This window comes from Hordeum vulgare, chromosome 1H (genome assembly GCF_904849725.1).
Source record: "Hordeum vulgare subsp. vulgare chromosome 1H, MorexV3_pseudomolecules_assembly, whole genome shotgun sequence".
In the NCBI taxonomy this organism is placed as follows: Eukaryota; Viridiplantae; Streptophyta; class Magnoliopsida; order Poales; family Poaceae; genus Hordeum; species Hordeum vulgare.
This window is the reverse complement of record NC_058518.1, coordinates 10,387,576-10,410,430: the sequence shown is the minus strand read 5'-3', so window position 1 is coordinate 10,410,430 and position 22,855 is coordinate 10,387,576. Positions and strand designations below refer to the sequence as shown.

General features: G+C 42.8%; 3 protein-coding genes across 3 annotated transcripts; all 3 read right to left on the bottom strand.

Annotated features, from left to right (window-relative positions):
• Positions 1-1,931: 1,931 nt before the first annotated feature.
• LOC123442440 (chalcone synthase 2-like) lies at positions 1,932-3,122 on the bottom strand. Its single transcript, XM_045118523.1, has one exon. The coding sequence runs from the start codon at positions 3,120-3,122 to the stop codon at positions 1,932-1,934; it is 1,191 nt and encodes a 396-aa protein (XP_044974458.1).
• A 7,155-nt stretch (positions 3,123-10,277) lies between these two features.
• Positions 10,278-15,910, bottom strand: LOC123404448 (probable inactive methyltransferase Os04g0175900). The gene is made up of 4 exons (XM_045098384.1): positions 15,483-15,910; positions 12,491-12,801; positions 11,334-11,398; positions 10,278-10,577 (listed from the first exon to the last, which is right to left on the bottom strand). Exons 1-4 carry the CDS (start codon positions 15,908-15,910, stop codon positions 10,278-10,280), a joined length of 1,104 nt encoding a protein of 367 aa, XP_044954319.1.
• A 4,977-nt stretch (positions 15,911-20,887) lies between these two features.
• Positions 20,888-22,078, bottom strand: LOC123395230 (chalcone synthase 2-like). Its single transcript, XM_045090189.1, has one exon. It carries the CDS (start codon positions 22,076-22,078, stop codon positions 20,888-20,890), a length of 1,191 nt encoding a protein of 396 aa, XP_044946124.1.
• Positions 22,079-22,855: the final 777 nt, after the last annotated feature.

The following is a 22,855-nucleotide window of genomic DNA, read 5'->3' as shown; positions in this document are numbered from 1 at the left end:
CTTCGAGAAGATGTTATAAAACTGTCATCTCTCTGGTGGTCGTATATACGATGGACACACTCTCACGGGTGTTCCAACTTTCCGTGATGGTTGAGATGGACGAGTCCATCGTGTGTTACAAAGGTATATCACAGGACGAACTCACCCAGATTGACCATCGTTGTCAGAAGTCGATTTCTTGCCTCGACAAACAATTCTTATCGACTATTGGTGATGGTTGCTCTTCCTCTGCTCCTCCTACTTTAAAAAGATCACAGAGTGGGGACAGAGGAAGCACGACCCCCTACAACAATAGTCAGTAGCATTCCTCTTCAAACATTTCTCATCCGTCAAATATGGTGGACTCACCCAAGATGTATGCCACATTAACAAAACCTACTACATAACTAAAATTACTAGATAGAAACTAGAATTACTACAAAAAAAACAAGACATGAACTTCTACATTAGTAAAACAACATAAAATAAACTACATGCAGACTACTAGATAAAAACTACTTGCAAGGGTGTGTTTGGTTCATTTTCTTGGAGGTTTTATGAAAAACACGGGCCTGACAGAGTAGAGCCTGGTAGAGTAGATCCCAAAATAAGACGTTTGTATGTTGACTGACTACTTGCATATAGGTTGCCTGCATCGTAGAAGACTCCTCTACCCAATGTTTGGTTGCATACATGCATCGTGGTTTGGAGTTAACAACTACACTCAACATAGAGGTTAAGTAGAATGTTCACTGCCACTACGACCAGAACTGAGTCTGCGCGCTCACGATCATAGCTGTCCTCACCGTCCTTCTCTTCTTCGTCCTCTTGCTGCTCAGTCCCACCATCGAGATCTGTTTCATGATCAAATATGCCCGTGGACGACCGGGCCCCGCCCCTACCTACGACGAAGTCGTTGTTGCCGCCTTTCGGGACACCCTCCTGCAACTCCTGCCCCCGCTACCGGAGCCTCTGCATGGGCGACCCTGCAACGAGAGACTGCGTGGCTTGCCTCACCACGGCCACCAAGAGGCTCACCAGCTGCGGTGCAAGCAGGCGCGCCAACGTCTGGAGCAGCGAGGGCTGCTTCCGAGCCTACAACGACAGCAACACCTCCTCTAAGCACGAGGATGCCTTTCTTGGCTTCGTCAACTTTGGCAAGGAGGTCTACACATCCGTCATCTCCGTCGACGACGTCACACCACACTCAAAGGAATCTTCAAATATTGCACACTCAAAGGAATCTTCAAATATTCAACCTACAGAGTGAACCAAAATTGTTGAACAAAGTTTCAACTATGAACACAAAATTCAACATACACAGCGAATGAAACTATGATCCGATCGCATGAATGGAAGCAGAACATCGAGGTGCATATTTTTTGATGTACAACTTATAATGAATCGAAGTATAGTTATATAGAAACAATGAAGGAGATTAAAGAGGTGTTTCGAATAAAATATGGGCGAACCAGGCAAAGCCCCCAAACTTTGTTTCTACTTTGCGAGGGAAAGTGTGTCTGGACCGCTCGGCGGACCGATACAGGCCTGCGTTAGATGGCACAACACGTCCGGCTCGTGCGATTTTGATATATGCGGGTGGTTTGATGATCGGTGTTGGAGATTCCCTTAAGAAGCTCAATGATCTGGAAGAGAGGGCACATGGAAATTCCGTTGACGATGTAGACAATGCAGGGCATAAACGATAACATTACCGATTGGGAAACAAAATGTCAAACATTACTAAGATAAACGAGGTACATCAAGAGCACATACGGAACAATTTTTGGAGAAAACATCAATCAATTCTTACAGTAGAAACAAAACAAAAAGTAAAAAAACAGGGATAAATGAATATGAGAACAGCCATCACGCCGTCGCTCTCGTGATTACTTATAGTATGTGTGATTTTATGTTGTTGGCGAATAAATAGAGTGTGGTTTGCTCATCGATCATGCAGTGGCTATGATCGGGGCGCTGTAGAGGACGAGAGTCTCTACGGTGAGGCCGGGGCCGAAGCCGAAGAGGACACCCCACTCTTTATCCTCTCCAGTTGTAGTGTGGCCGTCCTGGGAAGAGGTCTTACGCATTACGTCGAGGACGAAGAGGACGCACGCGCTGGACATGTTGCCGTACTCGGACAGGACCTCTCGGCTGGCGCGCATTCGCTCCTTGTCAAGGCCAACTTTCTCCTCCACCATGTCAAGGATCGCCGGCCCACCAGGATGTGCAATCCAGAAGATGGAGTTCCAGTCGTGGATGCCCAGAGGCTTGAAGGCGTCCTCGAGTGCTTGCTCGATGTTCTGAGAGATGAGCCCCGGCACGTCCTTGAGAAGGTGGATGGTGAGCCCCGCCTCTGTAAGGTGGCCATTGATGGCGCCCTCCGATTCAGGCAGGATGGTCTGGCTCGCTGATACCAGCTGGAAGAGTGGCTTCTCGAAGGGCTCGTCGAGGTCGGCGCCGATGATGGCAGCGGCTGCGCCATCGCCAAAGAGCGCATGGCCGACGAGCGAATCAAGATGGGACTTGCTGGGGCCACGGAATGCCATGGCGGTGATCTCCGAGCAGACAACGAGCACACGTGCACCGCGGTTGTTCTCGGCGATGTCCTTGGCCATGCGGAGCACGGTGGCACCGCCGAAGCAGCCTTGCTGGTACATCATGAGCCGTTTTACGGTCGGGGAGAGGCCAAGCAACCTAGTGAGCTGGTAGTCGGCACCTGGCATGTCGACGCCAGAGGTGGTGCAGAAGATGACGTGGGTGATCTTGGACAGCGGCTGGCCCCACTCCTTGATGGCCCTCTCCGCCGCCTCTTTCCCGAGCTTGGGGACCTCGACGACGACAATGTCGTGGCGCGTGTTGAGCGACGGCTCCATGTGGGAGCAGATGCTGGGGTGCTTTTTCAGGATGTCCTCGGTGAGGTGCATGTGCCTCTTCCTGATGGTGGACTTCTCGCACATCCTCTCGAACTTCTCCTTGAGGTCCGAGAGGTGCTCGCTCTTGGTGACCCTGAAGTAGTAGTCCGGGTAGGTGGCCTGGTACACGCAGTTGGCCGGAACGGCCGTGCCGATTGCTAGGACGGTTGCCGGACCCACAGCCCGCTGTGCCCTTCTCACTTCCTCCAACTTCACCGCGGCCGCCATTGATCAGCACCGTACAAGGGACTAGCTAGCTTGTGTTCGGTGTAGAAGGGACTAGCACTTAGCTTAGGATTGTTGTATTTCTCAGCCCAGGCCTGGTGTATGGTGATACAACTCACTCGGAGTGCTGCCACTTTATAGAAGATGATTTCCTAACGGCCGGATTCAATCCTTATCTACCGGAGTTGAATACGCCGACGACCGAGCCTGTTTTCTTATGGGAACGCCTGCAGCATAGAGCAACTCTACCGTAATAAGCCTCTCAAGGAGCACTGTGCACACAAAAAATCACCTTAATTTAGCAGTCTCGGCAAGGTTTGGAATTTTTAAAGCAAGAGCCAAAAAACAAAAAAGCAGTCTCGGCAAACATGACACGGCAGGATATGGTAAGCAATCACTAAGATTGGTGAGTTCTTATTATCAAACTCGTCGAACCACATGAGATGCACCGGCGATGCCACATGGCATGCACGTTTGCCGAGTTCCATCCAGAAAAATGTACTACATGTGTGAGGCCGGCGATGGCATGCCTTGTTTTGCCTAGTTCCATCTGACAAAGAGTGGGCAGATCTTTCATTTTCAGATAATTCAAGAAAAATCATTTAAAGAGTTCACCTCTTACTTGTTAGCTGCATTTGTTTTTTTAGCCCTTTTACTGATTTTCGTAAAACATGTCATTCATAGGTTGCTTGGCTTCTTTGCTGCAACTGCTCTTTGTGTCAAGGGTGCAATGGTCATCTAGTATTAGAAGTATAATTGATGGGTTAATCAAAAGCCAAATAATATGCTGTAAAGAAAATACAAACCATCAATATGAAGGATCTCCTACAATTATGAAACTATGACAGCTTGATCCGCGTAACATCGTATGGTGGACCAGAAATGACATATAAAGACGTAGCAGGCAATCATTGTTAACTTGATGTTAGGCTAAGCCAGAAGAAAAGTCATATTTGTTTTACGATAAGCCTATCCAAGGGAAAAAGGAACAACAGAAAAGCTACCCTAGCAAGCTGCATGCGCCATGCCCGCCGGCATTCCATGACGCAAGTACCTGGCTGGCCGGCCTCAACATCCTCCCAGTGCCGATCAGAATTACACCGCTAAAGAGTAGTGGCGCCAGTAGCCTTCCGGCTGGCCGGCCGGCCTGCCGTCTGGTCAATCATGGCAGCTTTGACCTGAGGAGGCAGGTACTTATATGACCCATTATCTCAAACTATACAAGCCTAAATGGAAGTTCTCCTTGGATGCACGTCGTTTGTTTCGTTTTTTAAGTTCTTTTCTGCCGTCTTCCGTTAATAGTAGGACACATGGAAGCTGATGTGCGTTTAGACGCCAATACAAATTCCCCTTTCAGCCATAAAGCAACAGAGATAACGACGCATGTTATCGCTATGCTAATTGGGGAAGCAGAGTACATCGGATGAGCCAGCATACCCCCAGATATATGTCTTTCCACGTCCCAACAAAATTGATGCCAGCTTCCTCCTACAGCTAAATTGTTTTTAAACTTTGCTTATCGGACAATGAGTGTAAGATGCGACCTAACCTAACGCGTGGTTAAAGTTTCATTTTATGTTTCAAAGATTTATTAATTGCTTCCAAAACAATCTATCTACCTATCTATTACTGAAAGAATAAAAGGAATGGTGAAGATTAATTTGTTAATCTTAAGTTATGAAAATTTAGCGGTGGAGATTCAACATCTTATATACATAGGCTAGAAGTAGATGGGGAAAAAAATCTGTGATACAAAGAGGCTATATGCAGTTAGGATCCCTATTCAGGCTTATTAGAAAAAAGAATTTCTATTCAGGTCGTATTTATTTGCCGAATTCAGTGTTTTTCTTCTGGTCTTGCAAATACTGATTGTAATGATACTTTGCCTCCTCTCTACTATTGAACGATTCATGGGAGCTGTCTGGGTAACGAAGCACTTGTTCATTGCATGCGGATCATGAATCATAGACTCCTAGCTAGACACGTACCTGCGTATACCACGTATACTACTTCATACACAAACAAAGAGAAAATGATTCCAAGAAAGAATGCAAGTTCAATAACAGATCATCATAATCCACATAAGCATTCATCACTCATATAACCAAAAGCATCACAAGTGGGAATCCAAGTCCACATCAACAGGTACATAACTATATCACTAAATCAACATCAAACTATCGAGGTGGACTACTCCGATGTGTCGTCGATGAAACCATTGATCGTGGAGGCAGAACACGTGGGGGCATCCCCCATAGTGGAGAAGCAAGCGTCGTGTGGAATGATGATCAGTGGACTCAATGGCACGTCATCACTCTCCTTAGGGGGGGGGGGATTGCTCTCCATAGTTGGCGGATTCTTCTTGGCTAGATCCACAAAATACTTTAGTAGGATCTGCTCTGGGTTCTTCTCAAGGAATGCCGCCAAGGAGTCCTCACTACCGCGGTGCTCCTTGAACGGGGAGTCGACTGTAATAGAAGTTGCGGCATTGGAGGAAGCCGTAACTGCGAAACTGATCGGTGCTAACACCTTTCATCATACAATGAAAATTAACATAAGAATAAAGTATCAAAGATAATTGCTAAGCAAATTTATCAAGGTGATTGTATATATGAAGGACACTCTCCTGAGTATTTCGACTTATAATGATGGTCAGGCTGCGTGAGCTCATCGTGCATACTCGAGGTATCACGGGATGAACTCCCCCATATCTTCCATGGTGGCTCTTAGTCATTAGACCGACCGCGTAGCTCCCGAACCCTGGAAGGGCTCCCTTTGAGAACTCAACTCCACCGTGCGCAGGCCCACTACTAGGAAAAACCTTATAGGTAGGAGCCTATTAGTAGCGCTGGAAAGTAGAAAGCGCTGCTGCTACTTAGCATTAGCGCTGGAAATAGAACACGCTATTGCTAATGTCCTTAGCAGTAGCGATGCCCTTATATTATGCGCTACTGATAAATAGGGACCAACGAGGCCACCCACAGTAGCTATAGTAGCAGCGCCACTCCTAATCTAGCGCTACTGCTAAGGTCCATAGCAGTAGCGCTGCATTGCATCCAGCACTACTGCTAAAAGGGGCCCAACGAGGTAACCGACAGTAGCTGTAGTAGCAGAGCCGGCATTGTAAAAGCGCTACTGCTAAGTACAATATAAGTAGCGCTCCTCCGGAACCTGCGCTACTGCTATATTGAGTTAACACCCCACACCGTGCTAAAAAATTCCTAACTCTCCCCCACTCCCCCACCCCCTCTCTCCTCGATCTCGAGCCATCGCCGCCTCCCTCGCCGTCGTCGTCATCGTCGTCGCCGCCGCTTCCCTCGCCGTCGTCGTCATCGTCGTCGCTGCCGCCTCCCTCGCGGTCGCCACTGCCCCCTCCCCTCTCGCTCTGGTAAGCCCCCTTCCCCTCCCGCTCCGGTAAGCCCCCTCCCCATCCCACTCCGGTAAGCCCCCCACCCCCCTCCCGCTCTAGGCACCCCAAGGCTGCTGCCATTTTGATTTTAGGGCCATCGGTTCAAGATGTCATCTTGAGATACATGTTAATAAGAAAATCAAGATATGTTTGTTGAAGATCTTTTGATGGACTATCTAGAAAGAAGGAAAGAAAATCCTATGGTTCACACTTGAATATTATGTAAAGAATGTGAAATAAATCATTCTTGTTTGTAAATTTCGTGTAAGTAGGCACATTAGGTTTGAATTAGACAACCAATCATTTCAAACAACTTATTTAAACTTTGGAGAGGAAAAATGGCACATAGAAATAGTCACACAAAGATGATGAATGAGCCAACTAACCAACTAATTAACTAATTTGTTAATTAATCAATTAATGAAGACTACAAATATCATGCTTTTGTTGGTGTTAAGGCATAAAACAATAGTGAGTTTCTCACTTTTGCTTGCTAAGTCGTGCTAAGTTTTGCCAGAATGTCCGAGTGGCCTATGTTTTGCCGGAATGTTGATTCATTTCTATTCCAGCAAATTTTAGGCGCTCCATATGTCCACTATTTAGCACAGGTCATGTCGAAAATTTCCGTGAATTTTGACATGACTAGTGCTAGAAACTAGGACATATAGAGTGCTTGGGAATTGCCGGAAAGGGTAATGAATCAACATTCCGACCAAATATAGGTCCCTTTTTATTATTCATACTTTTATATATAGATGTTCAATTCTTTTGATATAGTGTCACGGTTGTTGTTTACACATTTACAAGCATGTTCCATGGATTATAAGTTAAATTACCACATTAAAACAGAAAATGTCCGACGATGAATATTGGGAGTGTGAATATTGCGGCGACTGTTGGGGTATGTGCGACACGCCTCACCTGCGAGACAATAGGTTCTTCAGCATGAAGCTTGACGAGAATGGAGATATGTTCCTCCCTTGCCATGCAAGAAGATATGTGTTGGAGGGGCTCGGTTTCGAAGATATAGTTGGACTAGGTCTAATGAGAGACAAGTTATTCTGGTTTATATTAACTTGACATGATCGGTTAGGATGCATGCATATGATGAGTATTATGATGTTTTTCTATTTTACTTTATGTGTATCATATGATAACTTGGTATATGATTAAGATGATGATGAGTTGTTAGATGAGTAAGTAAGATGATGATGAGTTATATGACATGATACTTTATGTGTATGATGTGATGCAAATTATGCATGTTTGTTATGATATGATGAAACCACTGTATGGAGCATGCACAAATACGTAGGGGACATAAATACGATGCGAATTAAATATTAAAAGCACTAATATTAGCAGTAGCGTTGGAATATTAAGAGTAGCGTTGGCTTAGCAGTAGCGCTTTATTTACTCCAGCGCTACTGCTAACGAAGATACCAGCAGCGCGTTTGATAAAGCGCTACTGCTAACAATTAGCTGTAGCGCGTTAGCAGTTGCGCTGGCCCCAACGCTACTAGTAATGGTAAAACGAGCACTACTGTTAGCCTTTCTCCTACTAGTGCCCACGGTAGGCGCCAACTGTCATGGTTTTGTCACATCAGATGTCCTCCTGGAAGGACTTAGTTATGGGGTCATCGTAACCATGTGGCGACTCAAAGGGGTTAATGGGGAACGAGAGACAATTTTACCCAGGTTCGGCACCTATGATAGAGGTAAAAGCCAACGTCCTTCTCTATGTATATTGATTTGGAAATTGATTACAAGGATGCGGATTCTCCTGACCTAGCTCTCGATTGGTGTTAACTTAAGTCTATCAGCCCTAGAGACTCGCCTTTATATACAGGTCGAGGCCCCTAGGGTTACAAAAGTCCGGGTCACGTATCGCAAGGAAACCTCTCAAGACCCTTCTTCTATATGGGCCACAAGTCCCCATCTTCGTGTCTTGGGCTGCAGCCGGCTCTTCTGGCTCCGCCTTGCGTCTTCTGCTTCTTTAAATCATGGCCCGTCTTGAACATGATTGTCGAGCCGCCATCATCTTGACCCGACCTTTTGGGTCGCGTCTCATGGCGGGATAATATCCGATCCCCAACACACACCTCCCACCATCCTCTTCAACTAGTTTATTTTCTCCTGACCTCTCACCACCCCCTTACATTGGATTTTCCCCCTCCCACTTTATCTTTGGTAACCAAGTAATTCATGTATGGTAACCAATCTTTTCTTTGGTAATACAAACACGATAAATAAAAATACAATACTTAACATATGGTAATTAATATCTTCTTTGATAACGCAAGAGTAATTTTGGACGATACTCAATATCCTTTCTTCTGTCAATCAATCTTTTATATTAGACTTGGTAATCAATCTCCTTTCCGTTTTGGGAAGTACATAGATCGTTCGTTCACTAGTTCCTCCCACCGATCAAAGGGATCCCACTACTACCCTTTTTTCCCTAACAACAAAGTCACCTCCCGTTTCCGGTTTTCACTATGAGTTTTTTGTATCACGGTCTCCTCATTAGTCCCCAATGCCCAAACAAACATCCTTGGGCGCAGCCCCACAACACATGCCCCTCGCCCTGCCCATCCGTCAATCTGGGGGGGAGGGGTCATCAAAGTTAAAAGTAGTGTTGGTTAAGATAAACTATTTTGGTTCAACCCATCATCGCACGCCTGCTCCCCTATCATACTAGCACCAATCTTCTCGCCCCTAATCATGTCATCCGCCATGACGCGTTCCACGTCACCGATCTCCAGGTTTCAATGAGGCAATAATTTGAAGCCTTGGGGCTACAGATTGAGGCCTTCTCGCGGCACAGTTATATGCTTCCCGTGGGCTCTAGCGGTGGTAGGTTGTGGTGGTTGTGGCGAGGGTGCGCTCGACGAAGTATGTGCTGTCCTAATCCTTTCCTTCGAAGTCATCCTGCTATCCCATTCGTGGATCCCCCCAACCTTTTCCTCCTCTCCCATCAAGCTTCGTCGCGCTGTTTCCTATCCCTCATTTTTGCTTTCCTGTATTGTTGAATTGGTTATGAATTTGTGCTATATATTTGATGTGTATGGATTTGCATGAATTTGAGGGTTTTGTTATTAGGAGTATGATTGTCTAGCGGGACTTTTGAGGGGTTTTCCTGCGTTGTCTGAGGTCACCCTTAATGGCCAATCAACAAGACGTTGTGCTATTTGCCGGTGAAAAAAAGTAGTCTAATATGACTTTCCTATTTGCTGGTGTGTTTTTGTATGCTTGCATTTGTGTTGACTGTGTGCGTCCTATCTATGTAGAGGATGGATGTTTGTTGTGTTTGTACCCACTTTGATGATTCATCTTGAGCTTAATATCGAAAAACAATAAATTACCAATTGTGTTGATCTATTGAAAAAGTTTTACTATACGAAAATTTGTGCAATTATTATGTAACTGGAAAAGCTACTGGGCCAAAGTGAGACATTGCGAACAACAACTACAACGTGCTATTATGTACTTCGCCATGGTAACATATTAGCAATACAAAAATACACCTGGAATACCTTGATAACAAGTTTTTAACATTGTTATTAAAATATAAGTGATACAAACAATTATACTAGCTTCATCATTATAATAAATGATACTTAAAGATACATGCATTGTTTTGTTTCAAAAGTCCATCATTATTGGAATAAATAATGCAAACAGTAATACATGCCAACCTCACACACATTAACAATAGCATCCATCTTAGCCGTAGAATGTCATGGTTACTATTTGGTAAATTCGAGAACCCAAAAGTTTCCAAAAATGTAAGTTGCCTGGAACGTGCCGTTGAAACCCGATTCCCTAGCCAGCTTCAAAAACTCTTGCTCAGTTCTCTCCTTCCCCCCCTCGGAGTTATTTAACATCATCACATCAAGAATGTAGAGATTTTGTGCTGCCCTTGTCACCTCTGGAGTAGCCGGCAAGACGAAATCAACAACGATCAGCCGCCCCTTGTCTGACAAAGCTTGATGGCAATTTTTCAGAACCTTTATGCAGTCATCGTCATCCAACGTATGGAGTACCGTCTGTATGTACATTCAAGAAATATTCAGTATCTAGAATATGTTATGTAATATCACACATACTTTGCTCAAAGTGTAGTTTTAAGTATGCTATGTGTTCTTAAATATTTAGGGTATTTATTTAGTACAACAGAATGTTCTGATTTTGTCACGACGAAAACATTGTACATTCACTGTTGAACACGAATGTTGAATTTCATTTTGGCATGTTTCATTGGTTGAGTTATGATTTGTTTTACTTTGTTGCAATGTTGCATTGTTGCATTGGTGATTAATTTGTGCTCTATGATCGATGTGCATGGATTTCCATGGAATAGAAGTTTTTGATATGAGGAGTATAGTTCGCCGGCAAGAGTTTTGAGGGGTTGTCTGCCACTGTCCGACATCGCAGCATGGGCATTTAGGAGGGGGGGGGGGGGTCCTAGTCTAGCTCTAGACAATCATAGGAAGAGAAAGCATGGGGTTCGATTACTTCTGCACAAGGGAGCCACCTTGATTTCTTGGACCCTACATAAATACTTTTATTACTTAACAATTAGTTTATACAATTACAAGTCGAACGCATTGTTTGTGACTACTAGATATTATTTTGAAAAAATATTATATGGACATTGTTTCTATATTTTGGTTGAAAAATAAGTTATATATGAAATAATGAGTGTGTTGCACATATCTACAAGGTTTTGAGTAAGACTTATACACCATACGGAATACAAAATGATAGAGGACGGAACTAGATATAGTAGTCCCTATATATACCTTTAAGAAAATCGCATCTCCTGTGGGAACATTATCAAACATATTTCCAGCTATATGTTCAACACCTGCATTGAATTGACATTATTAGCTAAGTTCTCAATTATCTCACTGGAAAAAATAGATAAAATAATTCAACAATAGGAAAATGATACAAATATGATCTAAATGTCCAGACGCAACATATCCGCACCAAAAAATAAAATATGGTTGCGATATCAAAATAGCGAACAACAAATCAGTTGAGTAATGGGTGTTTCGTTTGGCAGGACAAAAACATTTTTTTTACCTGATCTCTTACGAACCGATGAAAAAACGATGGGCATCGATGCTTTTTCTAGGATAACTAATCCCATGGAACTGAGGAAACTCATGGTAGTCCTCTTGAGTTGAAAGTTCTGCGGGTACGTGCGCACAACATTTACACACGTGTGTTGATCATTTGATCTAGAGGCTTTACTACTTACGATTCAATTATTGGCCATTTATATATCCGCTAACGTCTAAAACTACAACCCCTCCAATTAAGATATGCATTCTCGTCATGGAAAAATATAATATGCTATGACAAAATAGCGCAGCACTTAAAATCCGTTATTGGGAAACTCGCCCTATGATGAACGATTATACATAACTTTATTTAGCAAGACATTGCTAGGGGCCATATAACTTAATATTGATAATGCTATAATGGCTATTTAAATTGGTGATTCTCAGGCGTTCCATTTATTAGGCCACCCTGGACTTGGATGATGCTGCCTGGCCAACATACTCCAGGCCAGGAGGCAACCCAAACAGTCTGATAGGCCTGGATTAATCATAACAAATATAATTTCTTTAGAATATTACAAGGAATTTTTATTCAATTAATTGAAAAAATAAAAAAAGTGGTACAATGTTAAAGTCTTAATTGAGCAATTTAGGAATACAATAGGATAATCCATTTCAGGGAAATCCATCTGGTTAGGAGAGAGAAACAGAGAGAAAAAGTATGATAGAAAATGAAACATTGAAAAGTAGAGAGAGAGTGCTGCACGCAAAAATGCTTCCCAGGAGTGGCATGGAACGGTTAAGAGAGAAAAATAGACGAGTGAGAGTGAGAGTGAGAGATAGATCACGCAATGGTTAGAAAAGCGTGGAGAGAGAGGGAAGCAACGCACCAGGAATAGACGGCGCCAGGGAGATGACATGAGGCAGGTCAAAGTTGATGCCCCTGATATGCTTGTACCTAGAGGTGATCATCTCCATGGTAGAACCCGTGCCGCCGCCAACATCGACGAGCACGGCCACATCGTCGAACCCGTGGAAGCGCTCCAGCAGCTTGCTAGTCACCATCACCGAGATCTGCACCATGGCCTTGTCGACCACCCCAATTAGTCGAGGGTTGCTTCCTAAGTGCTCGACCATCGAAACCCCGTGCGTCCTCTTGAATGCCGTTTGTCCGCCTCCCGCTGCGGCCCCCATTTGTTGCCTTTGAAATGCATGGCGATGTTAGATTCTCTAAACCATAATTGTAAGAGAAAAATATGTTTTTTGTCTCTCAAGTTCCCAAAAAGTATAGACAATGTCCCTCAAGGTTCTTTTCTAAATACTAACAAACATGTCGTGCATTGCAACAGAAAAAACAGTCCTCACACGGCATGGCTGAAGACCTCACTCTCATGCCCCTAACATATTAAACTTGACTAATACCTTGTCCTGAGATCCATATCCTCCATTTCAATATAGCACCAGACCCGTCTTTTCGTTTGACCTCTTTGACGTCCTTGTAGCTGGAGGTCGCAGTATTAGTTGTAACTAACAAAGGTTGGACATGTCCAATAGCTAGATCATTGTGCCTTTTTTGTGTCCATCGAAATTACGAGCGTCGAACAAAGATTTTTTTTTTCACCCGACTAATATGATATGAAAAACCACTGCAGATAATACACATATGTGTTATCATGTAAATTGAGTAATTTATGTCTTATCATGTAAATTGAGTAATTTATGTCAGATATGCGATGGAATCTTAGTCGAGCTTTTCATGCATTTTTGACGTGTGGCGGCCGAGCGAGGCTGGTCGTACGTAATGACATGACGATGAAAAGGATTTCATGTCCCTAGTTTAACATATTGAACTAAAACAATCCGTGAACATCTTTAAAAAATTCACCTAGTTTTATTAATATGTATAGATTATATTTTTAGCTAAAGTACCAATCAATTTTAGAAAGTTCTTTCTGTTTCAAAAAATGTTTGCCTTTTCAAATTCAAAGCTCAAAACATATTTGTGTTTTTCAAAAAAGTTTGCAAATTTATTTATTTATTACTACAATACTTCCTAGTTCTCAAAATTTCTTCGTGTTTAAAAAATATTCAGGTTTGAATAAAATAAAAAAGCGAAATATTGTTCTTTTAAAAATTGTTGAGTTTAAGTATTTTATTCACAACTTTGCGAAAAAATTGCGTTCTAGAATAGATTAGCTTTTGCATTTTAGCCTGGGTATGTGGCGCGACTATTAATACAATTTAAGTCTTTACGCTGCTTCTGAAACAATAGATTTTGTTTGGTCTAGTGGTTAGTAGTCCGACCGTTTTGTGGAGGCTATGATTCCTTCGCAGAAACTAATCAGGAGAAGAAGAAACACTTGTGCCGATGGACGAAACATTATCTGGATCCCACTATGAACCAAAAAAGTGGAGAAACAGTCCTCCCTTTAATGTTAGGCATAGATATAGACTAGCAAACATGCCCATACGTTGCAACGGAACAAAAAAAGTCGCCCTTCACATACACACTCAACAACATATACAATCCATAGAAATCTTTCACAATGCCACACAACAAACAACATGAGAAATCTCGCAAAAGAAAACAACATGATAAGTGGTGTTGCACAAATAAATAAAAATGGGATGATTTTTGAGTGTACTCAAGGTGTTCCCAAAAACCTTTATGGGCACAATTTGAAAAAGTATGGAAATTAATGTTAAGCCACTTGTTTACATAAACCCCGTATCAACAACTTATTGTACATCATCGTATATGAGTTGGTTATTTTGCATTGTGCTAAATAGATAGCATATGGTAGCCAGTAGGAATCAATATCCCATGTCGTGTCAATAATATCTCCTATGAAAGCATCAAACTATGATAGCTACTGAATACAAATGGGGGGAAACATATATAATATGCATTTCAGAAATACCCTGTATAAAATATGTATTAATTAAGGTTGTACCCTAAACATAATTCTAGAAATGTTAAACATGCAAGATAATAGCATATTTGGAATCTACATATTAGATTTGAATACTCGATTTAAATGGGGTAGGATACATATATTATATGTATTTTCAAACTACACAATATAAAAAAGGTATTAATTGAGGTTGCATCTAAACATAATTTTAGAAATGATTACTATGCAAGATAATAGCATATTTGCAATCTAAGTATATTTTTGAGGAATTTCTATATATAACATGTTAGTTTTGTAGTTATTGTTTGAAAGATATGAATATTTTGCAAAAAGAATTGAATCTATTCGAAAAAAGTGAGATATTAAATATAGTTTGTGGGCCAAAATTGCAACATTATCCAGCCCTATTCAGAAAGAAAAGAGAGAGAACTAAAATTGAGAGAAGCATCGATTGAAGCGTGCCTGCAACCAACGGAGTACCTACATCTGTGTTTGAACCGGGGGGGGGGGGGGGGTCGCCCTATATGAACAACGGACGCGGTGAAGGCAGAGGAACAAACCATTTTCCCAACTTGTGGTAATTTTATGTCGGACGACCAGAAACAATATTTGCATTATTATTATTACGTAAAGATTTGTCTTTCTTTTTGCTAGAGCCCCTCAGAAGCTATTTGACAACAAAATTTTACACACATCTAGCGCACCCAAGTATCTTGCTTGTCACAAAATTTCAGAATTTCCTTTAATTTGCTTGCTATTTTTTTTAATTTACTGTTCATCGGTCAAACCTGATCAACATGCTCGAAATCTGGTTTTGGACCAAACTTATCCAATTTTAAGACTTGAAGTACCAAAAATCTACCAAAAAAAATCTTAAGGTACCAAGTCTATATTTTTAAATAACTTAAGGGACCAAAAACAAATTTTTCTCTAATTTGTAATGGCAGTCATTCTTATCATAGCTTACCAGGCCATCAAGAAGTCCTGGTCCGTAGTGAACATGGCGTAGGGCGCGAGCGACGAGCCACCGTTGTTGCTGCTGAGCCACCGACACACCGGCGCAGGAGTGTACCGTCGGATCGCCTCGCCGCGTGGACCTGCCTCCGTCACGAACTTGACGACGTCGAAGGAGGCAAGAAGGCGCATGATGCGGTCCACCGAGGCCACCACACCGGCCTTGTCCATCGCAGGGAGTCGTGCGGCTAATTCATCGGACGTAATTGCAGCGCTGCCGGTGTTGCTGAGCGCGTCGAAGATGCCCAACTCGATTGCTGCTTTCAGGGTCATGGAGACGGCGAAGCTGGTGATGAGTCCCCACGCATGCAACCATGTCCCTTCGTCGTCCTCACCAGCGGCCGGATCAATCCTACTCCCGTTCACATTATGGTTGTCCATTGGTACTTGGGTGGTTGGGTCGTTCGTTTGTGTCTATAGCTTGTATATATATATACTTCCTTGGTGGTGCCTAGAAGAAGGTAAGTATATATAGTGAGAGTTTACATCTAGTTCTAACGTATTATAGAAAGTATATTTACTAATCTATAATATTATGCATTACGAAGGTAATATCGTTTGTTAATATGATATGCATGATACTAACTTATTATAGCACGTACCAACCACTGCGGACTGCAGACGGCCAAGTTGTAATCTTTAAACCAGATTCCTTTGTCTTTCTTTCGAGAACAACAAGAGCTATGGGTTACGGCCGGCCGTGTTATGTTCAGCCTTTTTTATACTGCCGGCAACAACGCTTGTCACTACCTGTGCCATTTGCGCCGGCATCACTATGACACCTGCTTGCCTTGATGGATGCATTTCTGCCATTTGGTACGTCCAACACTTGTGAGCGGCTAATCGTGCGTGGATCTTTTTTACTTTTCTATTAATTCTTTTGAGTGGGTGCGTTGGTGTTATTGGACATCGCCAACGCGTAGGGCTATGTTGTTGTGAGTTGTGACAGCAAAGGTTCAACAGCATATGAATTATAACGGGGAGCAGGGGCAATGTAAAATGGTATGGGGTCGGAAGCACAGATTGAACTCGTTTTCTTGATGAGACGGCAGAGGTTAGATAGTAGTAGTTGTTTGTCGTAGCGCTTGGAAGCATCTGGCCGGCCGCGAGATACTTTTTCAAAATAAATACAACAAAACAAATATAAATGTCTACTCCTCATGTTTATAGAAATCTTCAAGTTGCATAGAGTGTCCTATAAAAATAATACTTTTCCTCCACCACGGAGTTCCGTGGCAAAATTTCCAATTCCAAAGTGTATAAGATTTAGCAACAATGGCAAAACACACAATATATAGAATTTCCTTTGAAACATCAAGTGAGAGCAAATTTCCTCCATTTTCCACGGAGTGGTTCCATCTTCCTCCATAAATAAGTGATTGCCATAATAGACATTTTTTCAATTCCGACAAATGAAGAGCAATTTTCCTTGTCTTTGGAGTGACTCTTATCTTCCTCCACAAACAAGTGATACTCAATAATAATGCTTGTCTTATGTGGTTCCACTCCCAAACATAGGAAGCTTGAAACGTTCCTTTCATATGAAAGTTAAAACATGATCAAGCTTTCACTTCCATCAATGTGATTTTATCATTGCAAACAACAAAAAAATATTAACGTATACAATAATAAAGCAAATATTTTATACTTACATTTGTAGATGACCTCCTTGCTTCAATTAGAAAACCAAATAACCTTTCTTTGTGATGAATAATTAAATTTGAATTTTTTTCTCTTGATTAAACTAGGAAGTGATGGATTCACTCATCTCTCTTTTGTTTTTTTAGACAATCCTCAATTGTGGCCTTTCTCGCGTGGCTAGCAATTCGGTTGGGATGTGGCCCGGCTAACCAGCCGCAGACTTCGTTTTTTCCTCTGGAGCAGCCGCTCTATATATAGAATATTTGGCCCATGAAAAATAAACGTGGTGAAGGACAAAACGAAGAGTCGATTTGTCGGCCGAGATATACAATATCACCCGAACGGACGGCCAGAAATGCTCAGGTCGTGAAAGGGCTGAGATTTCGTTCATTTTTACTGTCCTAAATAAGATATAATATAGATAACCATCTTAGTCTAATTTTTCTGTTGGCAGACATGTCAGAATCATTTGTTTTGGCGGGTATACTTTTATAACCATCTTATATTTTATTTTACATTGTATACTCGTATCTACAAATCGGATGCACCATATAAGGCTCCACATTAATCCTGAAGGTTAGAATGTTTCAACCATAAGATTAACAGATGATGCACAAATAACCATCGGACGATTCCTACTCGGCCTCTTCCACTCGCATCAGAGAAGGAATTGTTTCAAATCAATCTTATCTCCTGCTGTGTATAATTAAAAACTACGTTTAATCGTTTTCCATCTCCATTCGTATATTAAAAAAAGTAGTAAAATAGAGGCGTACGAAATACATCTAATCCTCCCCTCTGGCCACTAACTGATTCGCCGGCACAAGCTGCCGGGGAAGTCTCATCTAGTCCTCTTGAGGCTTCACACGTGCAGCTTCATCGGCCTATCTTTGTGAGGTATGCCATCTCGGCCGGCCCTTTGCACGGATCTCTCGATGTATACACCTGCAGTAATCGGATGTGTTCAGACGGCCATGAATTTTTTTTAAATGGTGAATGCAGAAGCATTTAATCGATAAGGCAAACTGCTTTACGAGGTTCATGCCAAGACATGCTTGACAATACTGGCCAGCAGCGGGCCAGCAGCTCGAATGTCTTCTTTAATTTGGTCTACCTGCACAGGCCGGCTGCATCGTGCCTCCAATTGCAGGCGAAGGTAATGTATCAATCAGGTTTGGTATAATTCACGTATGAGATAGATTTTGGTAGTTCATATATGCATCTATTTTCTGATGCATATATGTACCAAATATGTGTAGATTTGTGCGCATGAGTTGAATTTTCTTATACTTTGATGCAAGGTGTGATAACTAACATATACGTACATATTTTAGTCATAACTAGGAGAAATAAATATTATAAGTCTTCTATGTGATGTTATAAAAAATACACATCCATATTTTTTGTCTTAATTAAAAAATTATATCATGAATAGAAAAAATTAAAATCAGGTCGTCTTTCTGAAATAGTTTAACAAAAACCTGTAAAAAATAATAGTGTATTTTCATGTAATATAAATGGGTCCAATATCGTATCTTTCCAGACAGAATCACAAAAGTGCATGGATTCACTACTTATTACCAAGGGAAAATGAATGCCCACATGTAATTCCTATAGAACACTTTGGATGAATATGTTACGTAAATATGATCTAAAAATGACATGCTCTAAAAGATTTTAGAGGCGACATGCTCAACACCTTTAAACCCATAACAGTAAACTCCATCATTATTTATGGTGAAAGAAGGATAACAAATGATACATTCACCCAATTTCGGATTTGCAAAACAATAGCCACCAATACACTGCAATCTTCATAAATATAGAACATCGTTACATTTCTTATAAACACAAAGTTCCTGGGGTGTAGCACAACAAAAATATCACTAACATAGTTGTTCCTCAATTGATGGTTAAAACAGAGTATACATACGAACAGTACAATCACAAAAGGATGGAGCTGTTTAACTTGATCCTTTTTACCTATAATATAAAACTAGAAAATATATACGATTACCCAGATAAAAATAATGTCTTAAATGTTACTATATTTAAATACCAAAAACATTAGCCCCTGCATGAATTTAATGCATTCTATTGTAGATGGCATAGGCATCCTAAACATATGGATTATGGGCAAAAAATTAGTAGATGGTTAGGGCATCTCCCACCCTGGCCCTCAAATCTGCACCGGCATCCGTCTCCGGACACGGTTGCGAGAGGCAGCCATCCAACTCTGCACGCTTACATATCAAGCCGGGTTTCAACTAATCATATGAAATTCATACAAACACGACGGATTTCAGCAAAGTTTAGACAGGAAATAGTACATATCATCCATACATACCATGTGAATAAGTCTTGTACAATAATAGTTCAAACTCAACAAAATTAAATGAATGGTCAAAAAGTTTTTCATGAACGGACCATCTCGTCCCACACATACTGCTCTTTAGTTTCATCCAGTAATGTATGTGGGTTAATGGATGTTCCTATGTCTTGTGGTACATCACGACAGCGCATGCAGGATGCGCAATGTACTGATTAACATTGAATGAATGAATGAATGACTCCATCAACAAGTTGAACAAGAAGAAGCAAAAATTATTATCTCCTTGGTGCCCCACGAAATTGCTACCTTGCCTCCAGCATATCAACCGCATCACAAAACTTGATGATAGTGGTCTGGATGACGTACCATCGATGCAATAACGAACTAACATTGCGACCGTGAATGATGTGCATGTCATAGACATTATTTGCTTTCACGCATGAAATGAATCATGCACACGCTGCAAGAATAGTATCATCTTCTCTTGCCTACGAAATTCATAAATACAGCCAACCACGCATTGCACAAAAATTCATCCTCCATGCTTGAGTACCCCCAACATCCTTCATATTCTAGAAAACGACATTGCATTCACAAAAAGCTCAATGTCATTTGAAGGAACACCTAATTGACGTGGTTTCCGCCATGGACAACGTCGACAGTGCGGGCAGAGTGTACCTGCCTACGGATGGGCCTGGGTGGACAACACCGTTGTAAAAGGACAGCAGGCGCGTCAGCAATGCCAGTGTGTCGGCTAGAGAGGTACAGTGGCGATGTAAGAGGAGGACGATACTGGTGCAAAGCAATAGGGGAAGGCGCGGATTAGAAGAAAATGAGATCAGGAGGGAGGATTTAGTGGGTTGGTGGTGTAGGAGTCCTGCGTGGCTGTTGTCCGGACTCCTGCAAAGCAACCTAACTTTGTTTCTACTTTGCGAGAGAAAGTGTGTCTGGACCGCTCGGCGGACCGATACAGGCCTACGTTAGATGGCACAACACGTCTGGCTCGTGCGATTTTGACATATGCGGGTGGTTTGATGATCGGTGTTGGAGATTCCCTTAAGAACCTCAATAATCAGGAAGAGAGGGAACATGGAAATTCAGATGACGATGTAGACAATTCAGGGCATACACAATAACGTTACTGACTGGGAAACAAAATGTTGAACATTACTAAGATAAACGAGGTACATCAAGAGCACATACAAAACAGTTTTTGGAGGAGAACGCCAATCAATTCTTACATCAGAAACAAAACAAAAAGTAAAAAACAGGGATAAATGAATCTCGGAACAGCCATCACACGTTCGCTCTCGCTCTTGTGTTTACTTATAGTATGGGTGATTTTATGTTTTTGGCGAATAAATAGAGTGTGGTTTGCTCATTGATCATGCAGTGGCTACGATCGGGGCGCTATAGAGGACGAGAGTCTCTACGGTGAGGCCGGGGCCGAAGCCGAAGAGGACACCCCACTCCTTACCCTCTCCAGTGGTAGCGTGGCCGTCGTGGGAAGAGGACTTACGCATCACGTCGAGGACGAAGAGGACGCACGCGCTGGACATGTTGCCGTACTCCGACAGGACCTCTCGGCTGGCGCGCATTCGCTCCATGTCAAGGCCAACTTTCTCCTCCACCATGTCAAGGATCGCCGGCCCACCAGGGTGTGCAATCCAGAAGATGGAGTTCCAGTCATGGATGCCCAGAGGCTTGAAGGCGTCCTCGAGTGCTTGCTCGATGTTCTGAGAGATGAGCCCCGGCACGTCCTTGAGAAGGTGGATGGTGAGCCCCGCCTCTGTAAGGTGGCCGTTGATTGCGCCCTCCGATTCAGGCAGGATGGTCTGGCTCGCTGATACCAGCTGGAAGAGTGGCTTCTCCAAGGGCTCGTCGGGGTCGGCGCCGATGATGGCAGCGGCTGCGCCATCGCCAAAGAGCGCATGGCCGACGAGCGAATCGAGATGGGACTTGCTGGGGCCACGGAATGCCATGGCGGTGATCTCCGAGCAGACAATGAGCACACGTGCACCGCGGTTGTTCTCGGCGATGTCCTTGGCCATGCGGAGCACGGTGGCACCGCCGAAGCAGCCTTGCTGGTACATCATGAGCCGTTTAACAGTCGGGGAGAGGCCAAGCAACCTGGTGAGCTGGTAGTCGGCACCTGGCATGTCGACGCCAGAGGTGGTGCAAAATATGACGTGGGTGATCTTGGACAGCGGCTGGCCCCACTCCTTGATGGCCCTCTCCGCCGCCTCTTTCCCGAGCTTGGGAACCTCGACGACGACAATTTCATGGCGCGTGTCGAGCGATGGCTCCATGTGGGAGCAGAGGCTGGGGTGCTTTTTCAGGATGTCCTCGGTGAGGTGCATGTGCCTCTTCCTGATGGTCGACTTCTCGCACATCCTCTCAAACTTCTCCTTGAGGTCCGCGAGGTGGTCGCTCTTGGTGACCCTGAAGTAGTAGTCCGGGTAGGTGGCCTGGTACACGCAGTTGGCCGGAACGGCCGTGCCGATTGCCAGCACGGTCGCCAGACCCACAGCCCGCTGTGCCCTTCTCACTTCCTCCAACTTCACCGCCCCCGCCATTGATCTCAACACCGTACTAGGGACTACCTAGCTTGTGTTCGGTGTAGAAGGAACAGAGAGGGATGATTGGCGTTGGATGTTGTACGGATTTGCCAGCAAGGGTTTGGAAGGTGCACTTAACGTAAGGTGGCCTGGTGAATGGTGATACAACTCACTCGGATTGCTCCCACTTTATAGAAGACTAGCAAAAGGGTCCATGCGTTGCAACGGGAGAAAGAAATACCACACGGCACACGCTCTTAATTTATAAAAAATGTCTATAATTTAAGAATTTATAGTTACGATACAAATAAAGATGGTCTTATCCTACAAAAATACAGTTCAAAATTTCACAGGTCTTCTATTTTAACACGGCTTGTATGTAGATTTAATACTTACAAAGAATCAGTCAAATGACCTTCAATTTCAACTCTAATCCTGATTTTGTTGACGTGTTCATTCCCAACCCGGATGAGTACCGGTATGAAAGAAAGACGAATAATGACTTATTTATTAAGATTGCACCCTAGATAGTATTTTTATTAAATGTTTAACAGATAAAATAATATCATATTTAAATTTTACATATTTTTCTAATCAAATTCCATGTATAATATGTTAAATTTGAAGTTACGGTTTAAGAGATATGAGTATTTAAAAAAATATTTAATATATACTACGAGTTTAATGTCATAAACAGTAAGGGCTTTTTTGTAAAATCACCTCGGTGGGTTTTCCGACGGAAGCGATAGCCTCTTTATTATTAGGTAAAGATAATTTCCCAACGGCCGGATTCAA